This window comes from Stegostoma tigrinum, chromosome 2 (assembly GCF_030684315.1).
Source record: "Stegostoma tigrinum isolate sSteTig4 chromosome 2, sSteTig4.hap1, whole genome shotgun sequence".
Lineage (NCBI taxonomy): Eukaryota > Metazoa > Chordata > Chondrichthyes > Orectolobiformes > Stegostomatidae > Stegostoma > Stegostoma tigrinum.
The window spans coordinates 62,787,399-62,804,803 of NC_081355.1; the positions used below are offsets into that span (position 1 = coordinate 62,787,399).

General features: G+C 38.1%; 1 protein-coding gene across 10 annotated transcripts in view; it reads left to right on the forward strand.

Moving 5' to 3' along the window:
- LOC125462394 (sodium bicarbonate cotransporter 3-like) overlaps positions 1-17,405 on the forward strand; it is a 155,639-nt gene that overhangs the window by 58,726 nt on the left and 79,508 nt on the right. For 4 of the 10 annotated variants that reach the window (XM_048552452.2, XM_048552459.2, XM_048552476.2 and 1 more), the window contains exons 3-6: positions 432-581; positions 4,987-5,125; positions 12,263-12,423; positions 13,154-13,342. In XM_048552452.2, the coding sequence (XP_048408409.1) occupies positions 432-581; positions 4,987-5,125; positions 12,263-12,423; positions 13,154-13,342 (639 nt within the window). Of the gene's footprint in view, positions 1-431; positions 582-4,986; positions 5,126-12,262; positions 12,424-13,153; positions 13,343-15,224; positions 15,570-17,405 lie in introns of all 10 variants that reach the window. The other 6 variants (XM_048552427.2, XM_048552437.2, XM_048552445.2 and 3 more) reach the window with 2 other exon arrangements.

The window sequence follows — 17,405 nt, forward strand, 5'->3', positions numbered from 1 at the left end:
CTTTAAACTCAACATATCTTTTATTATACTCCACAACATCATGACTGTACTGTAAAATACAGTTAAAGTAAAAATCATGTTATGTATCTTCAGTAATTCTGTCATTAAATGGCCTTGTTAAAAGGGTCTACATGGCACGAGTGTTCTGTTATAAAATAGTGAGTGTCGTAACAGTGAGCAACATATGAGAGATTAAGTAGCTTACTGCATAATTTTGCTATCTTTTGACATTGCTGCAGAGACTGTTCAATACTTTTATTGGGAACGTTAGTTTACTGTGAAGTCCTCTTATGTGCAAGCTCTTCTGACAGTAGTTCTACAGGAAATCTACTTTATTCTTGTCCTTCTAAAGTTCTTGCTTTTTAGAAATTAACATTGGCTCCTATGTTAAATAAGAAACTTTGTGATTATGTTTTTTGTTTTATTTCCAGGTCATAGGGCAGTGTACATAGGGGTTCATGTTCCTCTTGGTAGACAAAGCCGAAGGCGACATAAGCATCGTGGTCATAAGCATCATCATAGAAAAAAGGGAAAAGAGAAGGAATCTGATAAAGATGATGGAAGAGAGTCTCCCTTGTATGGTAAGAATTGGTAACGACGGTTCTTAATGCTAAATTAGTGGTATTATGTAAATAGAGAATCAATTATGTACCAGCAATATTTCCGATATTTTAACTCCAATCTTAGTTTAATTATAGTATGACTAAGAATGAACGGACCAAAAAAAAATTTCGACTTGAGTGATAAATTGGAAACTTGCTTACTGTTGTGTATTGGCCACTTCTTTACACTGCCTTTTATCTTTTTAGCCTCTTGGACAATTCATTTTATTGTTCTGTTATTTTTCCCCCCACTTTAAGCTAATTTCTTTCTTTTCAGCTTCTCCTTCTTCTTCTTGTGCATTCCACTTCTTATTTCCTTCATTTTTTTTCTGCTTAACTTGGCTTCCTGATTTGCTCCTTGCCATATAACTTCTTTGTTACTGGTCTTTTTAATCCTTCATCTCTCTTTTCTCCCTTGGCCTTCTGCTCTCTGACACACAAGCACGCACACGCATGTGCACATAAATTCTTCTTCTAAACTCCAATGAGTACAGGCCTGTCCTACTCAACCTCTCCTCGTACAATCATAAGGCAAGATCAGAAATAGAACATCAAGTCTGTATGCTATTCAATGGGATTTTGGCTAGTCTGATAATCTTCAAAACAACTTTCCTGTCTTTTCCCTGTAACACTCTTTCCCTTTACTGATTGAAAAATCTGTCTCATCCTTGAATAGATCTAAAGACCCAGTCTCTACAGTCCTTTTGCAGTAAAGAATTCCACAAATTCACTGCCCTACAACAGAAATTCTTCCTCCTTTGTTGCCTTAAATGTACAATCCCTTATTCTGAGATTCTGCCCTCTGTCCCTAGGCTCTCCCATTAAGGGAATCCACATAAAACCGGACAAGTCCTCCTAAGAACCTTTGTATGTTTCAATAAGGTTTCTCTTGATTCTTCCATATTCCAACAAGTACAGGCCCAATCTACTCAATCTCTCCTCATTTGAACAATATCTCCAAACCTGGTTTCAGCTTCATTAACCTTGTCTGGACTGACGCCTATGCCTATGCCATCACATAGTTCCTTTAGATAAGCAGCCCAAAACTGTTCACAGTATTCCAGCTGTGGTCTGTCTATTTTGTATAGTGTTAGCAAAACCTCCCTGTTTTTATATGCCATTCACTTCAAAATTTTGCGACTGGGCTAGTAACCTGGTTTTTTGGTTTACTGTTTATTATCTATAGTTGAATAATTTTTTTTAACTCTGGTTTGATTTTGTTCAGTCAGAACCATCCACTTCATGCTGTTGAAGTCAGACAGAAGTTTCATTGTTTAACTGCCAGACCAGATGCTGCTTGTCTTAAATTTCATGAATCCTCTTGATTTCACATCCTATAAGCATCTGCTTGTTTTCATGTATTGACTAGTTGCATAATTTAATATTTCGCATCTGTGTAAAAATGTGCATGTTGTGATGATTCTACTGGGAGGAAGAGACTGCATCAACTCATGTTTTTAATAGGAAAATAATGGTAATTTACACTTTTCCTTTACTTCCTAAAGAATGTTTACTGTGCACAATGTAGATGTTATCTCAGTCAATAAGCTTTAAAATAACTTTCTTCCAGTTTGTTGACTCCACCTTCAGCCGTGTTTCTTCAGAAATGTAATCCTCATATATTACTGATGTTTGATAATTCACTCTCTAAATCTAGGGTGGGCTAAGATAAGGATCAGGTACATGTTTCTATTCATGGTTAAATATCAGTAAGATTGCTATGTGTATATATATTGTATTTAGTTAATGTAGATTTTAGTTTTATTTCCATTTTCCCTGCTTTGATTTTTGATTTCTGTTTTTAACCTTTTTTAACGTTTTGTTTAAACCTAAAATCACTTCACTTATTGTAAAGTTTGTTCAGTCTGAAACTGTAATAGACACTTATCCTTGGAGAGGAGCCATTTAAGAAGAAATGAAATTTGATAGTCAGTCAAAATGACAATATTCAAAATCCTGCTGCAGTAAAACGTTTTGTTAATTTACAAATAAACCTGGCCTGAGAAAGAAGCCTAGGGATAATGGATTGTGAGAACAAGGACTGATCACTGGTTTGATGATGCAAAGTATATATTTAAATAAATCTTCACTGTCAGAACGTGTTGTCATCAGGAATACAGTGCATATGTACACACTTAAGTGGGGCCTAACCAAACTGGTTCCAGCAAAGATTTCAGAGCAACAGCTAGTTAATGTAAACACTTCATGGAATGAAAATACCTAGTGTTGTGGCAGAAGCTCAAGATCTGTCTGGGACAACTGGATGACTGATGCCAGAGCTACTAATTTTTTTTTCATTAGACGAGCAAAAACAGAAGTACTTGTGTCTTAGTGACAACATGGATGAAATGCCTGTTAATTTCTATATGCCCAGCAGTTGAACTGTTGAGTGGAAATGTGTGAAAACCACAGAATCTAAGAAGCTGAGGTTCACTTTGGTATGAGCCTCTATGGCCAAAGGAATGAAATTTAAGCTTCTGATCTTGAAACATGAAACTGTGTCTAAAACAAATTCCCTTCAGGACTGTTTGATGGATGGGAATGGAGTGAAGTTTTGAATTGACAATATGATCTCTCTAGTTTAGCCTTTGGACAGGTGCCACAAAAAGCCATTCAAGGATCATGTTCATGCCAGATGAAAACAGTTGAATGGTTGATGGCGAGGGGACATTTGCCAAGACTGGGATAATGTATGTCCAAGCGTGCTTGATGTTTTGTGTTTTTTGTCATCAAATTGTGGGATACTAACAATGCACAAACTAACTTCAGACATGTCCTGACATTCCTATATAGTGTAAAATGTAAATAAAAATTTCCAAAATTGTTAAACCTTTGGATGATTAGCTGTAGTTAGCTGGCATGTATGAGCACATGTGTTTACATCCCCCACGAGTGCACTGCAACAAACATATTGAGCTTAACTGTAGATTTTGCATTTAAAAATTATGACCCTTTAGCAGAGATCCTTGTTTTCAGTTGATGTTTGCATGATTATATATTGATACCAACAAACGTCTTAAGATTTTCAGTTCTGGCCAACAGCAACTATTTCCTGTTGATAACGGAAATCTTTGTCTTGTCTACAGTGAAATATGCCTACAAAAGTATAGTGATTGGGATAGGGTTGGCTAGATGGATCTTCAAGTATGAGATCCCTGATTGACCCCAATCAGGGATCCCTGGCTGACAAATATAAATAGAAGTGTTGCAGTTTCCTCACTCTCTAGGTATTATTCTGAGCAAACTGGTCAGAGCCTGCGTACTGTGCACGTGTAAATAAGGAAGTGGTGGGAGTGCTGTCCTTCATGAAGTTGGACATGAGCCATGAAGACATGCAGTTGTGGTTAGGTGAGAATTCCCAGAAGTATGCCACAATCAATATCATAAGGGTTTGTACCAATATACAAGACTGGCATTTGGGGTATCATCAGCCTGCACCCTTTCCCAGTGAACAATGGAGAACATTTTACAGGATTGCCTACCACTAGCAGATATACCACTGGTGGTACCTCTCCTGGAAGAATCTGTTCTGTTTTAAACTTTCTAGACCATGCTTCCCACAGTATCTGACTGTGGACTGTCAAGATCCAATTCTGGAAAAATTAAAACAGCTGGTGGTGATGGGGAACCAAAAGGATCACCACAGAATTTAAACCTTCTGGACCTGAGGAAACCAGATCACTGGAGAGGATGGTATGTTACAGGGAACAAGAGTAAATATCCCACTGGATACTGGCCGAACTCAACCACGGTCATTGAGGGGTTTCTAAAATAAAATGTTGGCAGAAGTTATGTCTGGTGGGTAGGATTAGATACAGGAAATGTGATTGGAATGCTGTTTGCCAGGTGATTCTCATTGAGTATGAGATCCCTGATTGGGCTGATAAACTGAGCCAATCAAGGAGTCCTGCTAACAAATATAAACAAGAGTCTGAGTTTCCTCACTTTTTGGGGACTGGTTATGAGCTAATCAGCCAGAGTCCGTGTACTGTGCATGTGTAAATGAAGGGTGACTTGGTGATGGAATATTGGCCTCTGTGCAGTTAGAAAGCAATAAAAAAAAGCTGAAAACAGACTAAAGCTTTAAATGTAGATTTGAGAGAATAGCAAAAACTGCATGTAATCTGCAGAAGACTAAAACACACTCTGATTTCATAATTTGTGTTTCTAATAGAGTAGAATCGTTCAACTTTTAAGGGACTTTTTCAGTTTTTATAAAAATATTGACTTGCTCTTTTATAGAGCAAAATATAAACCAGATGTTCTAAATTTTTTGATGCACAAGTTCAGTTGATTTAAGAATAAAGTAGTAGCATATTTGAATGAATATAGTAACTAATTTAACCTGTTTTTTTGTCTATTCCTTTTTAAAAAAAAAATGCAGATACCCCATCTCAACGTGTCCAGTTTATCCTGGGGATAGAGGATGATGATGAGGAGCATATGCCACATGATCTCTTTACAGAACTAGATGAGCTTTGCTTCCGTGATGGAGAAGATTGTGAGTGGAAAGAAACTGCCCGGTAAGTGTGAGCATTTTAATTCCTGGTTCCCCTGGGTGTTTGTGTACACTCATGTATACTACTGTATTGTGGGGGGCATATTTCCTAATGTACAGAATAATATTTCTTGTAACATTGCATAGCATATGTAAGTAAGACTTTTACCTGTCACTGGATATTCATTTCGATGCTGGTTACCAAAAACTATTAGATATAACCAATAATTCAAGGTAACACGGTGCCTCAGTGGTTAGCACTGTTGCTGCACAGCGCCAGGGATCTGGGATTAAGTCATCCTTGGACAACTCCCTGTGGAGTTTGTACATTCTCCCTGTGTCTGCGTTTGTCGTCTCCTGAGTACTCCAGTTTTCTCCCGTAGGTCAAATGTGAAGGTAAGGTGGATTGACTATGCTAAATTGTCCATAGTATTCAGGAATGTACAGGTTAGGTGGATTAGTCATGGGAAATGCAGGGATAGGGTAAGGGGGTGAGCCTTGGGATGCTCTTCTGAGGGGCGATGAGGACTCGATGGGCTGAATGACCTGCTTCCATACTAGAGGGATTCTATGAATAACCTTAGTCCTGATGCTGGACAAGCTTGTTTTTATTTTTGCTTCGGGAACTTTGATTTATTAGGTCCCTGATGGTGTATTCTTCTTTTTTGGAACAAATTTATATTGCTGTGGCTTTTGTGAGCAGCAGATCATGCCTCCAAGTCTTATTGAATTCTTCGAGGATGTGACAAAACACATCGATGAAGGTAGAGCAGTGGATATGGTGTGTCTGCATTTAGTAAGGCATTTAATAAGGTTCTACATGGTAGGCTCATTCTGAAAGGAAGGATTCAGGGAAATTTGGCTATCTGGATACAGAATTGGCTGTCCAATGGAAGACAGAGGGTGGTAGTAGTTGGTAAGTATTCGGCCTGGAGCTTGGTGACCACTGGTGTGCCGCAGGGATCTGTTCTGCAACCTCTTGGATGAGGAAGTGGCAGGCTGGGTTAATAAGTTTGATGACATAGAGGTTGGTGGAGTTGTGGACAGCAGGGAGGGCTGTTGTAGGTTACAACGGGACATTGACAGGATGCAGAGCTGGACAAAGAAGTGGCAGATGGAATTCAACCCAGAAAAGTGAAGTGATTCATTTTGGAAGGTCGAATTTGAATACAGAATACCGGGTTAATAGCAGGATTCTCAGCACTGGAGGAACAGAGGGATCTTGCAGCCCATGTCCATAGATCCCTCAAATTTGTCACCCAAGTTGATAGGGTTGTAAAGAAGGCGTATGGTGCGTAGGCTTTCATTGGCAGGGGAATTGAGTTTGAACTTTGAGGTTATGCTGCAGCTCTATAAAACTCTGGTTAGATCACGCTTGGAATATTATGTTCAGTTCTGGTCACCTAATTATCGGAAAGATGTGGAAACTTTAGAGAGGGTGCAGAGGAGATTTACCAGGACGCTGCCTGGAATGGAGGGCACTTTTTGAGTAAAGGTTGAGAGAGCTAGGGCTTTTCTCATTGGAGCGTAGAAGGATGAGAGATGACTTGATAGAGGTGTACAAGATGATGAGAGGCATAGATAGTGGCTAGCCAGAGATTTATTCCCAGGGTGGAAATGTCTATGATGAGGGAACATAATTTTAAGTTGATTGGAGGAATGTATAGGGGAGATGTCAGAGGTAGGTTCTTCTCAGTGGTGGGCGTGTGGAATGCATTGCTGGCAGTGGTAGCGCAGTCAGATACATCAGGGACACTTAAGTGACTCTTGGATAGGCACGTGGATGATAGTTAAATGTAGGGTATGCAGGGTAGATTAATCAAGTGATTATAGGTTGGCACAACATCATGGCCCGAAGGGCCTGTACTGTGCTGTACTGGTCTATGTTCTACGTTCTCAGTGATTTGGAGCAACTGCAAAGAAGCTTCCAAAAATCTCACGCTTTCCTTTTTGTTTCTAGAAATTTGTCTACTTTTATCCAATTAATTTTCATGAGAAGCTTGAACAGTTTTTGTTTGTGTAAATTAATTTTGCTGATTTTAAACTTTTTTGTTTTTGTCGCAATCTAAAATATGCATTGTCATCAACTATGCTAACAGATTCTTGCTTAACAATTGTTTTTTTCACGAGTGAACAGTAAAAAGTAAGTGTTCTGATTTTGGAGGAACTGCAGAACAGACCGACAAAAGAACTCCCTGCCAACTGGCACATACAGATTTATTAGGTTACCTGGCTTGGTGGACGACTTCTTCCCTACGGTTTTAAAATCCAATTAGCCAGAACATTTCCAGCAATAGCTGTGCCTCCCATTATATTTCCTGTCACCATTTCCCTTGTCGCTGATTCTTTCTCCCTCCTTCAGTTGTTTTCTTTGATTGGAATCAAATGATTTGCAATCTTGTGTGGTTCACCACTGGAGATTTAACCCAGTTTACACACTGTCCATCATACTTTCTCTGTTTTTAATTCCATTTATGTAATGGGTTCTTCTAGTGATTTGAGAATATAAAATCCCACTTTTGAGGGTGATGCTATATGTCCTAAGCTATGTCATGATTAGCAAAGAAAGTCCTTTTTTTTTGTCCACCACAAGTACGTCATTTGTGCTTTGGTCTCTTGCAGTTGTGAAACCTGAACTGTTTAAAAATGAAAAAACCAGAAATTGCTGAAAAAGCTCAGCAGGCCTGACAGCATCTGTGAAAAGAATCTGTCTAGTGACCTGAAACGTTAACTGATTTCTCTTCACAGATTCTGCCAGACTTTGAGTTTTTCCAATAATTTCTGTTTGGTTTTTTTCCTGATTTAAAGCATTTGCAATTCTTTATGGGTTTTTTTAAGAAAAGACATATTGCATATTTAACTATTGATATTCAGTGACACTCTAAGGAAGTTTTTAGGTTTTATCTTTTTCTACAGCCAGGATGAAAGGAGAGTACCTAAATTCAGTTTTCAGTACTTAGTTGCTAATTGCTCGATTCTTCAAAGCACTTTATAGATAATGAAATAATTTGGAACTGCAGTTACTTTGGTAATGTTGGAAGTCCAGTTTCTTTATAAAGTACAGCTATTCACATACAGTCCAGTTTATGCCATTATATCTTTGTTATTTATGATCTTGTGATGTATTTTGATGAGCATCTTCTGTCCCTTCACTTGCACCAGGTAAACTTTTTTTACTGGTTGTACAAAATTGCGTAATTGATATAACCAAGCTCAACATGCTTTGATTGCCACAAACCAGCCTGTCTAGATGACAATGAGTATCACACATTCCTAATTACATATCTGTATTTAGTTCAGGGATGCCTTTTTCAAACCACTTATGATGAAGAAAACAATACAAAATTACTGCCATGCAGCTAACTGAATTTCTGAGGGGTTAGCATCGCCACAATACAATGCGATTTGGTGTCTTACAGCTGAATACATTGTTACTATAACAAAAGTAATGTTCCATTGCTGTTGCTGCTTGTACAAGCAGCAATCTTGTTTGCAGCTTTAAAGGTTGTGTATCATTTGTACTTGGGAACGTAGGATCAGGAGTAGGCCATTCGGCCTTCTAGAGTCTGCCCACTGTGCAATACAATCATGTCTGATCAAATGCTTCCATGCCCTTCACTCAGCGCATCCCCAAATCCTGAATGTCACCTGGTATTGAGGAATCTATATCAGTCTCTGTCTTAAACATAGTCAAAGACTAAGCTTGCACAGCTTTTAGTGGTAAAGAATTCCAAGCATTCACAAACTCCCTGAGTATTAAAAATAAAGTCTGCTCATCTCAGACTTGAGTGGCCCCATCCTTTTTTAAAATTGTACCCTTTATCCTTGGTTGAGAATCCAAAACCATCAAATGCCCTGTTTACCTGACAGTGTTTTGTAGGTTTTGATGTGATCAGCTCTCATTCTTTGAAATACCAGTGCACAGTTTGCTTAGTCCATCCTCATAGGACAGTCGTGTTATCCTGGGAATAAGTCTGGTGAACTTTTGTGGCACTCCCCTCTAGGACAGTGATATGTTTTGAGATGAGAAGACCAAACTAGTGCTGATGTGATCTAACCACTCCCCACCCTTAGCTCTTATATAATTAAAGCAAGACTCCACTGCTGCTGTACTCCATGCCACATGCAATAAAAGGGAAACATTCCATTGGCTTCCTTCATAGCTAATACGCAGATGCAGCAAGCTTTCAGTGACTTATTGCCAAAAAACACCCTTTGCACATTGATGGCTCAGTGGTTAGCACTACTGCCTCACAGTGCCAGGAACTCAGGTTCAATTCCATCCTTGGGTGACTGTCTCTGTGGAGTTTGCATGTGTTCTCCCCATGTCTGTATGACTTTCCTCCTGATGCTCCGGTTTCCTCCCATAGTCTTAAGATGTGCAGGCTAGATGGATTGGCTGTGTTAAATTGCCCATTGTGTTCAGATATATGTAGATTAGGTGGCTTATAGGAGAATGGGTCTGGGTGGGATGCACTGGGTTGGGGTTGTTGAGCTGAAGACCTTATTTCCACACTGCAAGGATTCTATGATCTATCATCTATCATCTGTACTTTCTTACCTTTCTTTACAATTTAAGAAATACCCTGCATATTTGTTTCTCCTACCAAAATGGATAATCTCACTATTTCTACACCACTTTTCTGCATTATATTCCATTTACCATGTTCTTGCCTGTTCACTAAACCTGTTCAAATCCTTGCAACATATATTCCCACTTAACTTTGTACTATGTGCAAATTTAGAAATATTACATTTGGCATGCCATCTCCAAATCATTGATCTATATTGTGAATGCTGGGGCCCAACCACTAATCTTGCAGTTATTCACTTGTCACCACCTGCAAAGTGAGAATGACCCATTTATTCTTGCTGTGGGTATGGGAAACAATCATTAATCTCAGCCAGCACATTTGCTTCCTTTACCATTCGTTTTAGCCTTACTAACCAGGCTTTAGCAAAAGCCTTCTAAAAATAAGTATATTAACTCCATTTGCAGTCCTCATCAATTTTGTCAGTAACGACTTCCCAAACACAACTCCAAACATGTCAAATACACTCTCTCTTTTTTTTCTCCCCCCCCCCCCCCCCCTTTCAAAAGCCCATACTGAATATTCCTAATCAGATCATTGTTGTTTATTCCGTCCTGGTTTCCTGTACATTGTGCTTCGTACAATTTAGAAATAGGAAATATAAGAAATAAGAGCAGAAATGAGCCATTTGGCTTAGTGAGCATACTCTGCCACTCTATTTCAACTGCACTTTCCAGTCTGCCCTTCCCATAATGCTTTTTACTTATTTGTCAATCAAAAGCCAGCTTTGAATATATTCCATAACCCAGCTAACACTGCTTTCTGAGGAAGAGAATTCCACAAGTTAAATGAGCTGAGTGAAAGAATTTCTCCTCATCTCAGTCTTAACTGGGAGATGCTTATTTTTAAACTGTACCACCTCAATATAGATTCTCCTAGGACTGAAAATCAATCCTCTTAAACCTCAATCTTGTAGTTTTCAATAAAGTTGATGCTCATTTTTGAGTATGAATATTGACCAAACTGTTTAATCTTTGCTCATAAGGCAACCCTGCTCATCTTAAATTGTCCTGCTGAGCTTTCCCTGAACTGCCTCCAATGCAAGTATGTCCTTGTCTCCAGAAGGAGACCAAAACACTCTACAGTACTGCAGGTCAATGTTCACTGTAAGCTGAATGGCTGTGCAGCCACTCGGTGGTTTTGCTGATGCTATTCCAAGCATTGAATTCCAGCTTTGGAAGCTACAGCCATGCACACTGCTGAGGTCTGCGTAGAACATCAACTGAATAGAGGAAGTATTGCTCAGGTGTGTTCTTCAAGTACTGAGTACAATTGTAGCAAAATGTACCACTTTTTATGCCTGTACCTTCACTGTAAAAGCCTATATTGAATTGCCACCTTATTTACTTGCTGCACTATCATTGTTGTGATTGCTTTACGAGGATACCCAGATCTCTCAATACTGCAGTATTCTGCAGTCTGTCCCTGTTAAAAGATAAGCTGCATGTCTATTCTTGCTGCAAAGTAGGTGACCTATTTTTGTACATGATCTGCCACCTGTGGGGAGAATGACTAGGCCTGTTTTGTAGGACAAGCTGTAATAAATTAGTTAAACATTCTTTGCTTTTCATAAATTCATATTGACTCAGTTTGAATTATGATTTTCTAAATATTTTGTATTTACTTACTATTAACCATAGATTGTGTAGCATTTTCTCAGTGACAGAAATTAAACTAACTTGTCTTCAGTTTCCAGCTTTTATTCTCCCTCCTTTCATAAAGGTGTTGGAATCCATTGGGACTATTACAACATATAGGGAACTTTGGTAGACCTCCAGCAATACACTATCTCTGTAGCATTCCTTGATGCAGCCCAGCAGGTGCAGAGGACTTGATAGCTTTTTGTTCTGTTAGTTTCAGTTCCTTTCTCCCTTCTCTAACTAACTGGTTTACCTATCTACTTTAATTTTTGTTTTGGTTCTTTTACTGTGAAGACAAAACTTGTTCAAAGTCTCTGACATTTCACTCTTTTCAATTATTAATTCACCATCCTCTAAAAGACCAGGTGTTTGAGTACTGTCTTCTGCCTATTACATTTCTTGCTCGTTTTCTCACATGCTCCAACTTCTTTCATTTTTCAGCCTTCCTTGGCTGGCCTTTTTTGAGAAAAGATCTTGTTACTAACTGTCATAATACTTTACACACTTTTTTTCTTTCAGTTGAGATCTCAACTTCCTTAGGATGTATCTATTCATACAGATTGGGCAGAATAACTTACTAAAAAATTCTTTTTAATGAATTCCTATCTATTAATGATAAAACCATTGACCATGATAAGTAAACCTTTCTTCTTCTTTAACTCTATGCTCGTCTTTGACACCAGCACTAGGCAGACAACACAACTTTTGAGACTTGAACTCTCCACTGTAGAGAATTGAGGGTATATTCTCCTGTGTTGCCCCTGATACTATGAGATTAATAAGGAGAGTTCATCATATCAGCACAGGAATTGAATTTGCTCTATTGGCATCACTCTGCATCCCAAACTAGCTGTCTTGCCAACTGAGCTAGCCAGTCCCCTTCCTTCAAATATAAATGCATTTCTAAACGCAATCTGTTTCTCATCTCAGATGGTTGAAGTTTGAGGAAGATGTGGAAGATGGTGGGGAACGATGGAGTAAACCCTACGTGGCTACCCTGTCTTTACACAGCCTGTTTGAGTTGAGAAGCTGTATCCTAAATGGGACTGTCATGTTGGATATGAGAGCTAGCAGCACAGAGGAGATAGCAGGTGTGTACGTAATCACTGATGCTTTGCTTACATTTTTACTGGTTGATTTTTTTTTAAATAGTACACAATTAACATAATTTGTTAGAATGAAACTGTTAAACCTGACACTTACTTTTCATGCTCACATTTATAAAAAAATGTAGCCTTGTTATTTTGTTCAGCACATTTTGAATTGAACATACCACTGCAGCCAAGTAAGACCTCTAGGCTTGAAAGCTGTTCAAATATAGGAGTGTCAATGCCATTTTATTAATACAAATTAGAGGATTGAATAAATTGCTACTGTTCTTGTCAATTTGGAAATTTCCGATTACTGTTATGATGTTCAGAAATTCAGTTATCTTGAGCAGGTTTTTTTTTACACTTTGTTTATATTCATTCCTCGATCACGCCATACAAGGATGTGAACAACTGTAGGGTGTACAGATGTGCTCAAAAGGATGAGAAATTAGAAGCATGGTAAATTTTAAGTTGCTGTTTTTCTTTTCCTCTTATCTGAAATATTTGGGGAGAATTTTCTTTTCGTGGCTTTTAGCTTAGTAATTCCAGTTAAAAGTTGAATTTGCTCTCTTGTGTTTTTCTTCAGTTGTTTCTGTTGGTTTCATTGTTATATCTGAGGCACTTGGCACCCATTTTCTTTATTGTTACAATTTTTGTTTGCATATTTTTCCTTTAACTGCTCACTTGCTTTCTTCTCTCCTTCTTGCTTGCTTTTTAATTTGTATTGCAGATATGGTACTGGACAACATGATAGCATCTGATCAGCTGGATAAGAACATGCGGGACAAAGTGAAGGAAGCTCTACTGAAAAAACATCATCACCAGAGCGAAAAGAAACTGAGCAATCGAATACCTATCGTCCGCTCCTTTGCAGATATAGGCAAGAAACATTCTGATCCTCACTTGCTTGAGCGAAATGGTGAGATGTTTTGTAGTCTCCAATTTCTTAATGTTGCCAGAATAATGGCACCAGAATGAAAACTGGTATTTGCAAACTTTTGATCATAGAGACTGCTTTTGGCTGGGTTTTGTTGTGTATTGAATAGTCCTTTTGTTTCCACTTTTTTATTGTCATGTAGACAGAATTCCTTCTGTGGCAGGCAAGCATGCGTGTCTGCTGTTCTGGTATTACTGTGTGAACAAGGTGTCTAAATATCTTTTGTTCGTTGGCCATATTATTTTGCTAGTTGGTCATCAATGAAGCTTGACAAAATATGTTGCTTGTATTTATGTTTTGCAAATATTACTTTGGATTTTGGAAAGTCTAATACTTGATCGTGCTGCTTGAACCTATTTATCATTTTTTTTCAGATTTCCTACACAATCTGTTTATTCAGTAATGCAATGAAGTCTGTGAACAATTCATGTGTTTCTCTTAATTTGTGCAGATTGCATCTCTGCTGCTAACAACTGCTTACCTATGCAGAATTGAATGCCAAAATAACTTCAAATTCACAGAATAACAGTAGACAGACTTTTTTTTCCTTTGTCTCTACGTACCTTTTTTTAATCTGAGAATGGAAGGTGCTTAGGAAAATTATTTCAGAGGAAGTAACTAGTGAATTGTCCTTGATCAATATTGCTGAGAAGTAAATGTGATTTGCTTTTCACTGCTTTTATTTGTATGATACTTGTTTTAATGCCGAGTAGTCCTCTGAAAGGTCATCTAATTTGTTATGACAAGTCTTTTAAATTTGAAATTACTTGGAAAGATTGAATAACTGCTTGTATGATAATGGTGATGCTGACTTTCTTTAAATTGTGTAAGAGATATCAAAAACCAATTTTAAAACAACTACTTATTTACAGTTTCTATATGCCCATTTTAAATGGTATTTTGTTTTTGAATGAGTGTTATTGTGTGCAGAGTATTTAAGATTGTATTCCTTTTATTTAGATTAAGTAGAATGAAAAGTCACAGGGTAATTACGACAGCTCTAAACAGCAATTCTCAAGTAAAAGGTGAAACAGTTGATTGGATGAGATGATGCAATTAAATTTTGTGTTTGAAAATCAGTCAAATGTACTGCTAGAGTGGTAGCATCATCCTGTAAGTAGGCCAGAGCAGGATGGGCCTAATGGACAGCAGGGTGAGAAAGGTTTGACAGCTCCTGAGGGAACAAAAGTAACCAGATTGGAGAGACTAGTAAACTCAAATTGGAAGCAAGAGGCTATTGACAAGATTAAATTGGAAGATGAGGGGAATCAAAGGCCTGGGAAAAGGTATGAAGGAGGAAAAATTAACACCAATATCCAGAAGGATAAGCATTTCTGCCAAAGTGTATAATGCATTGGACTTTGAAAACCTGAAAAAAGCAAACCTGCAACAATCATAATTGAAGCAACCAGATTGCATTACTGATTATTGCAGATAATGTTCTAACAATTGAAGTACTACTAATCCCTGAAGTACTATCTAATGTGAAAGGTATTATAGACAAATGTTCAATGAAAAGTGGCAAGGTGTACAAAATTTAAATTATAATTTGTAGAAAATGTAAACTAACTTTTAATTGCTAATGAAATGGCAATATACAGATACGCTCAATATTCATGCCTTTTAGTGCTTTGTCACCTTTTGAAAAGACCAGCTATTATTTCATCTAATTTGCTTTTGATCACTTTGCAATTGTTTTTATTGCTCACTTACTCAGTTGTGCTTTCATATTTTCAAAGCATGATCCAACTAGTCAAAAGCAACTTGTGCTTTAACTGATTTACTTTTTGTTTGCATGGAACTCTTGTGGCTTCTTAAATCCTAGTTTGTATTTTATTTTGTTTTTTTTTCATTTTGATGATAGGGGAAGGCCTTTCTGCCTCCCGCCTTTCACTCCGTGCTGGCCTCTCTGCTTCAAGCCTTTCGTTAAGAGGAAGTTCTCGTTTTTCTGTTCCATTTGGCTCCTTTATGCCTGGTTCCAAAGGTGGATCATTAGCAGGTTCAAGGTGTGCAAGTCCTGTTCCCACCCCTCAAAACACACCACCCTCCACTCCAAAACTGGAGCATCGCTATCAGGGTCAAAGCCAGTTGCTGGTGTCTTGTGCCAGTGAGGATATTCCTGATGTAATAGTTCATCCCCCTGATGAAGAATTTGAAGTGCAAGAAGGACAGGTGAAAGCACATGAAGAATATGATGAACATAAAGCAGGCAAATATCACATGGTTGTGATAATTTTGTGCATGTGGAGCACTAGTAGTGGAGTATAGCTATGCCACATAGCATGCATTAAGAATGGTCTGAAAGCAGTTTATTGCAGTCAACTGATTCCACAGTGAAATAAGTTGAAAATACTTTTGCACATGTTTTCATTAGTACTCAAGTGTCACTTCCATGCCTTTTGCATGCAGCAAGTGCACCATTTTACAAATGGCAACTGAATCCTGTAGATGTAATATGCCATTAATTACTCGAATTAAGATTTACAAGTTTAATCTAACAGTGGAATAAAGTGTTTGCATGCAGTGTTTTATTAAGCTGAGATATGGGCAATGTGCAAATTTTATTTTTTGGTATATCTCATCATTACTTTGGATAAAAACAATTACCAAAAAAGTGATGTTTTGCCAGATTAAACACCTGTGTAGAGGTTGAATACTTTTGTCCAAGTAGCTGAAGAGACTGATAATCTGCCTAATTTATGATGTTGCACTTATTTACAAGTGTGTCCAAGTTAGTTTGTGAGGTGTGTATGTGCAAGTTGGAATAATGTTTCTGTAATGAAGGACCTTTATTGCTTGCTGTGCCTTTTTGTTTCTGAATTCCTCTGTGCTTCTCCCTCTTCTCTCTCTTCCTTCCATTCTGCTTGTTAACCATTATGTCTTTAGGTACTGGCCTTCTCTTCAAATCTACCTTTTATTTCACGTTTCCTTATTTATAAAAAACTTTCCCTACAAATTACTGTCCCTTCTTTAACCTATCTTCCAGTTACTGAACTTGTTTCTTTCCAAACTTGTGTCTATGTTTCACAGAATATCATGAGTTTTTCCAGCTAGGTTCCCACTCCTGCCATTACATTGAAATAACTGCTTTGCTTTGAGTTACAAATGGAAATCTCTATAACTTGACTGTGGTAATAGATTCTTCTTTGACCTTTTTGTCTTAAAAAGTACATTTACCATGAGATCTGGCTGTTGAAGATTAGGCTGGTATTTATTGCACCTTTTTGGACCAGAGTTCCAGGACTTTGACCCAGCAACAATGAAGGAACAGTGATATAGTTCCACATCATGGTGATCTATGGCTTGGGTGGACATTTTCAGTATTTGCTGTTCGTGTATATCTGTACTCTGTGTAGGTGGTATGGGTCATGAGCTTGGAAGATGCTGCTGAAGGAGCCTGGTAAGTTGCTGTAGTGCACTTTGGTAGTGTAGGCCAAGGCCACTTGGTGAAGGGAGTGAATGATGAAGGTGGTGGATAGCATTTATATGATCTGCTGTTTTGTTCTGGATAGTATTGAACTACTTAAATATGGTCGGAGCTGTGCCCATACGGGCAAGTCGGGAATGTAGAATTGTAAAACGTTTAAGTCAAAGAAATAGGTCACTTGGCCCAATTGGTCTGGTTACGAAGAAATGAAGCATTTATAGCTCAATGTCAATCTCCCTGACATTTAGCCCATAGTCCTGCAGATTATGGCACTGTATAGCTTTCCATCACATTCCTGATTTGTACCTTGTAAATTGTGATGCACTTTGGGAAATGAGGAAGTAAGATCGTAGCTTTGGAGCTGAAATTTTCAATACAGTTGTAAGATTATTGGCAAGACCTGTGATCTTTTCAATATCTGTTTCCTTCAGTCATTTTGTTATCACAAGAAGCAAATTTAATTGGCTAAAGACATCAGTCATCCTGGGGACTTAGGATTGCGCCAAGATAAGTCATCCACTTGTCACTTCTGGTTGAAGGTGTTTGCAAATGCTGCAGCCTCTTTTTTTGTGTTGAGGTGCTTGGCTTTCCCGTCTTGAGGGTGGGGATATCTGTGGA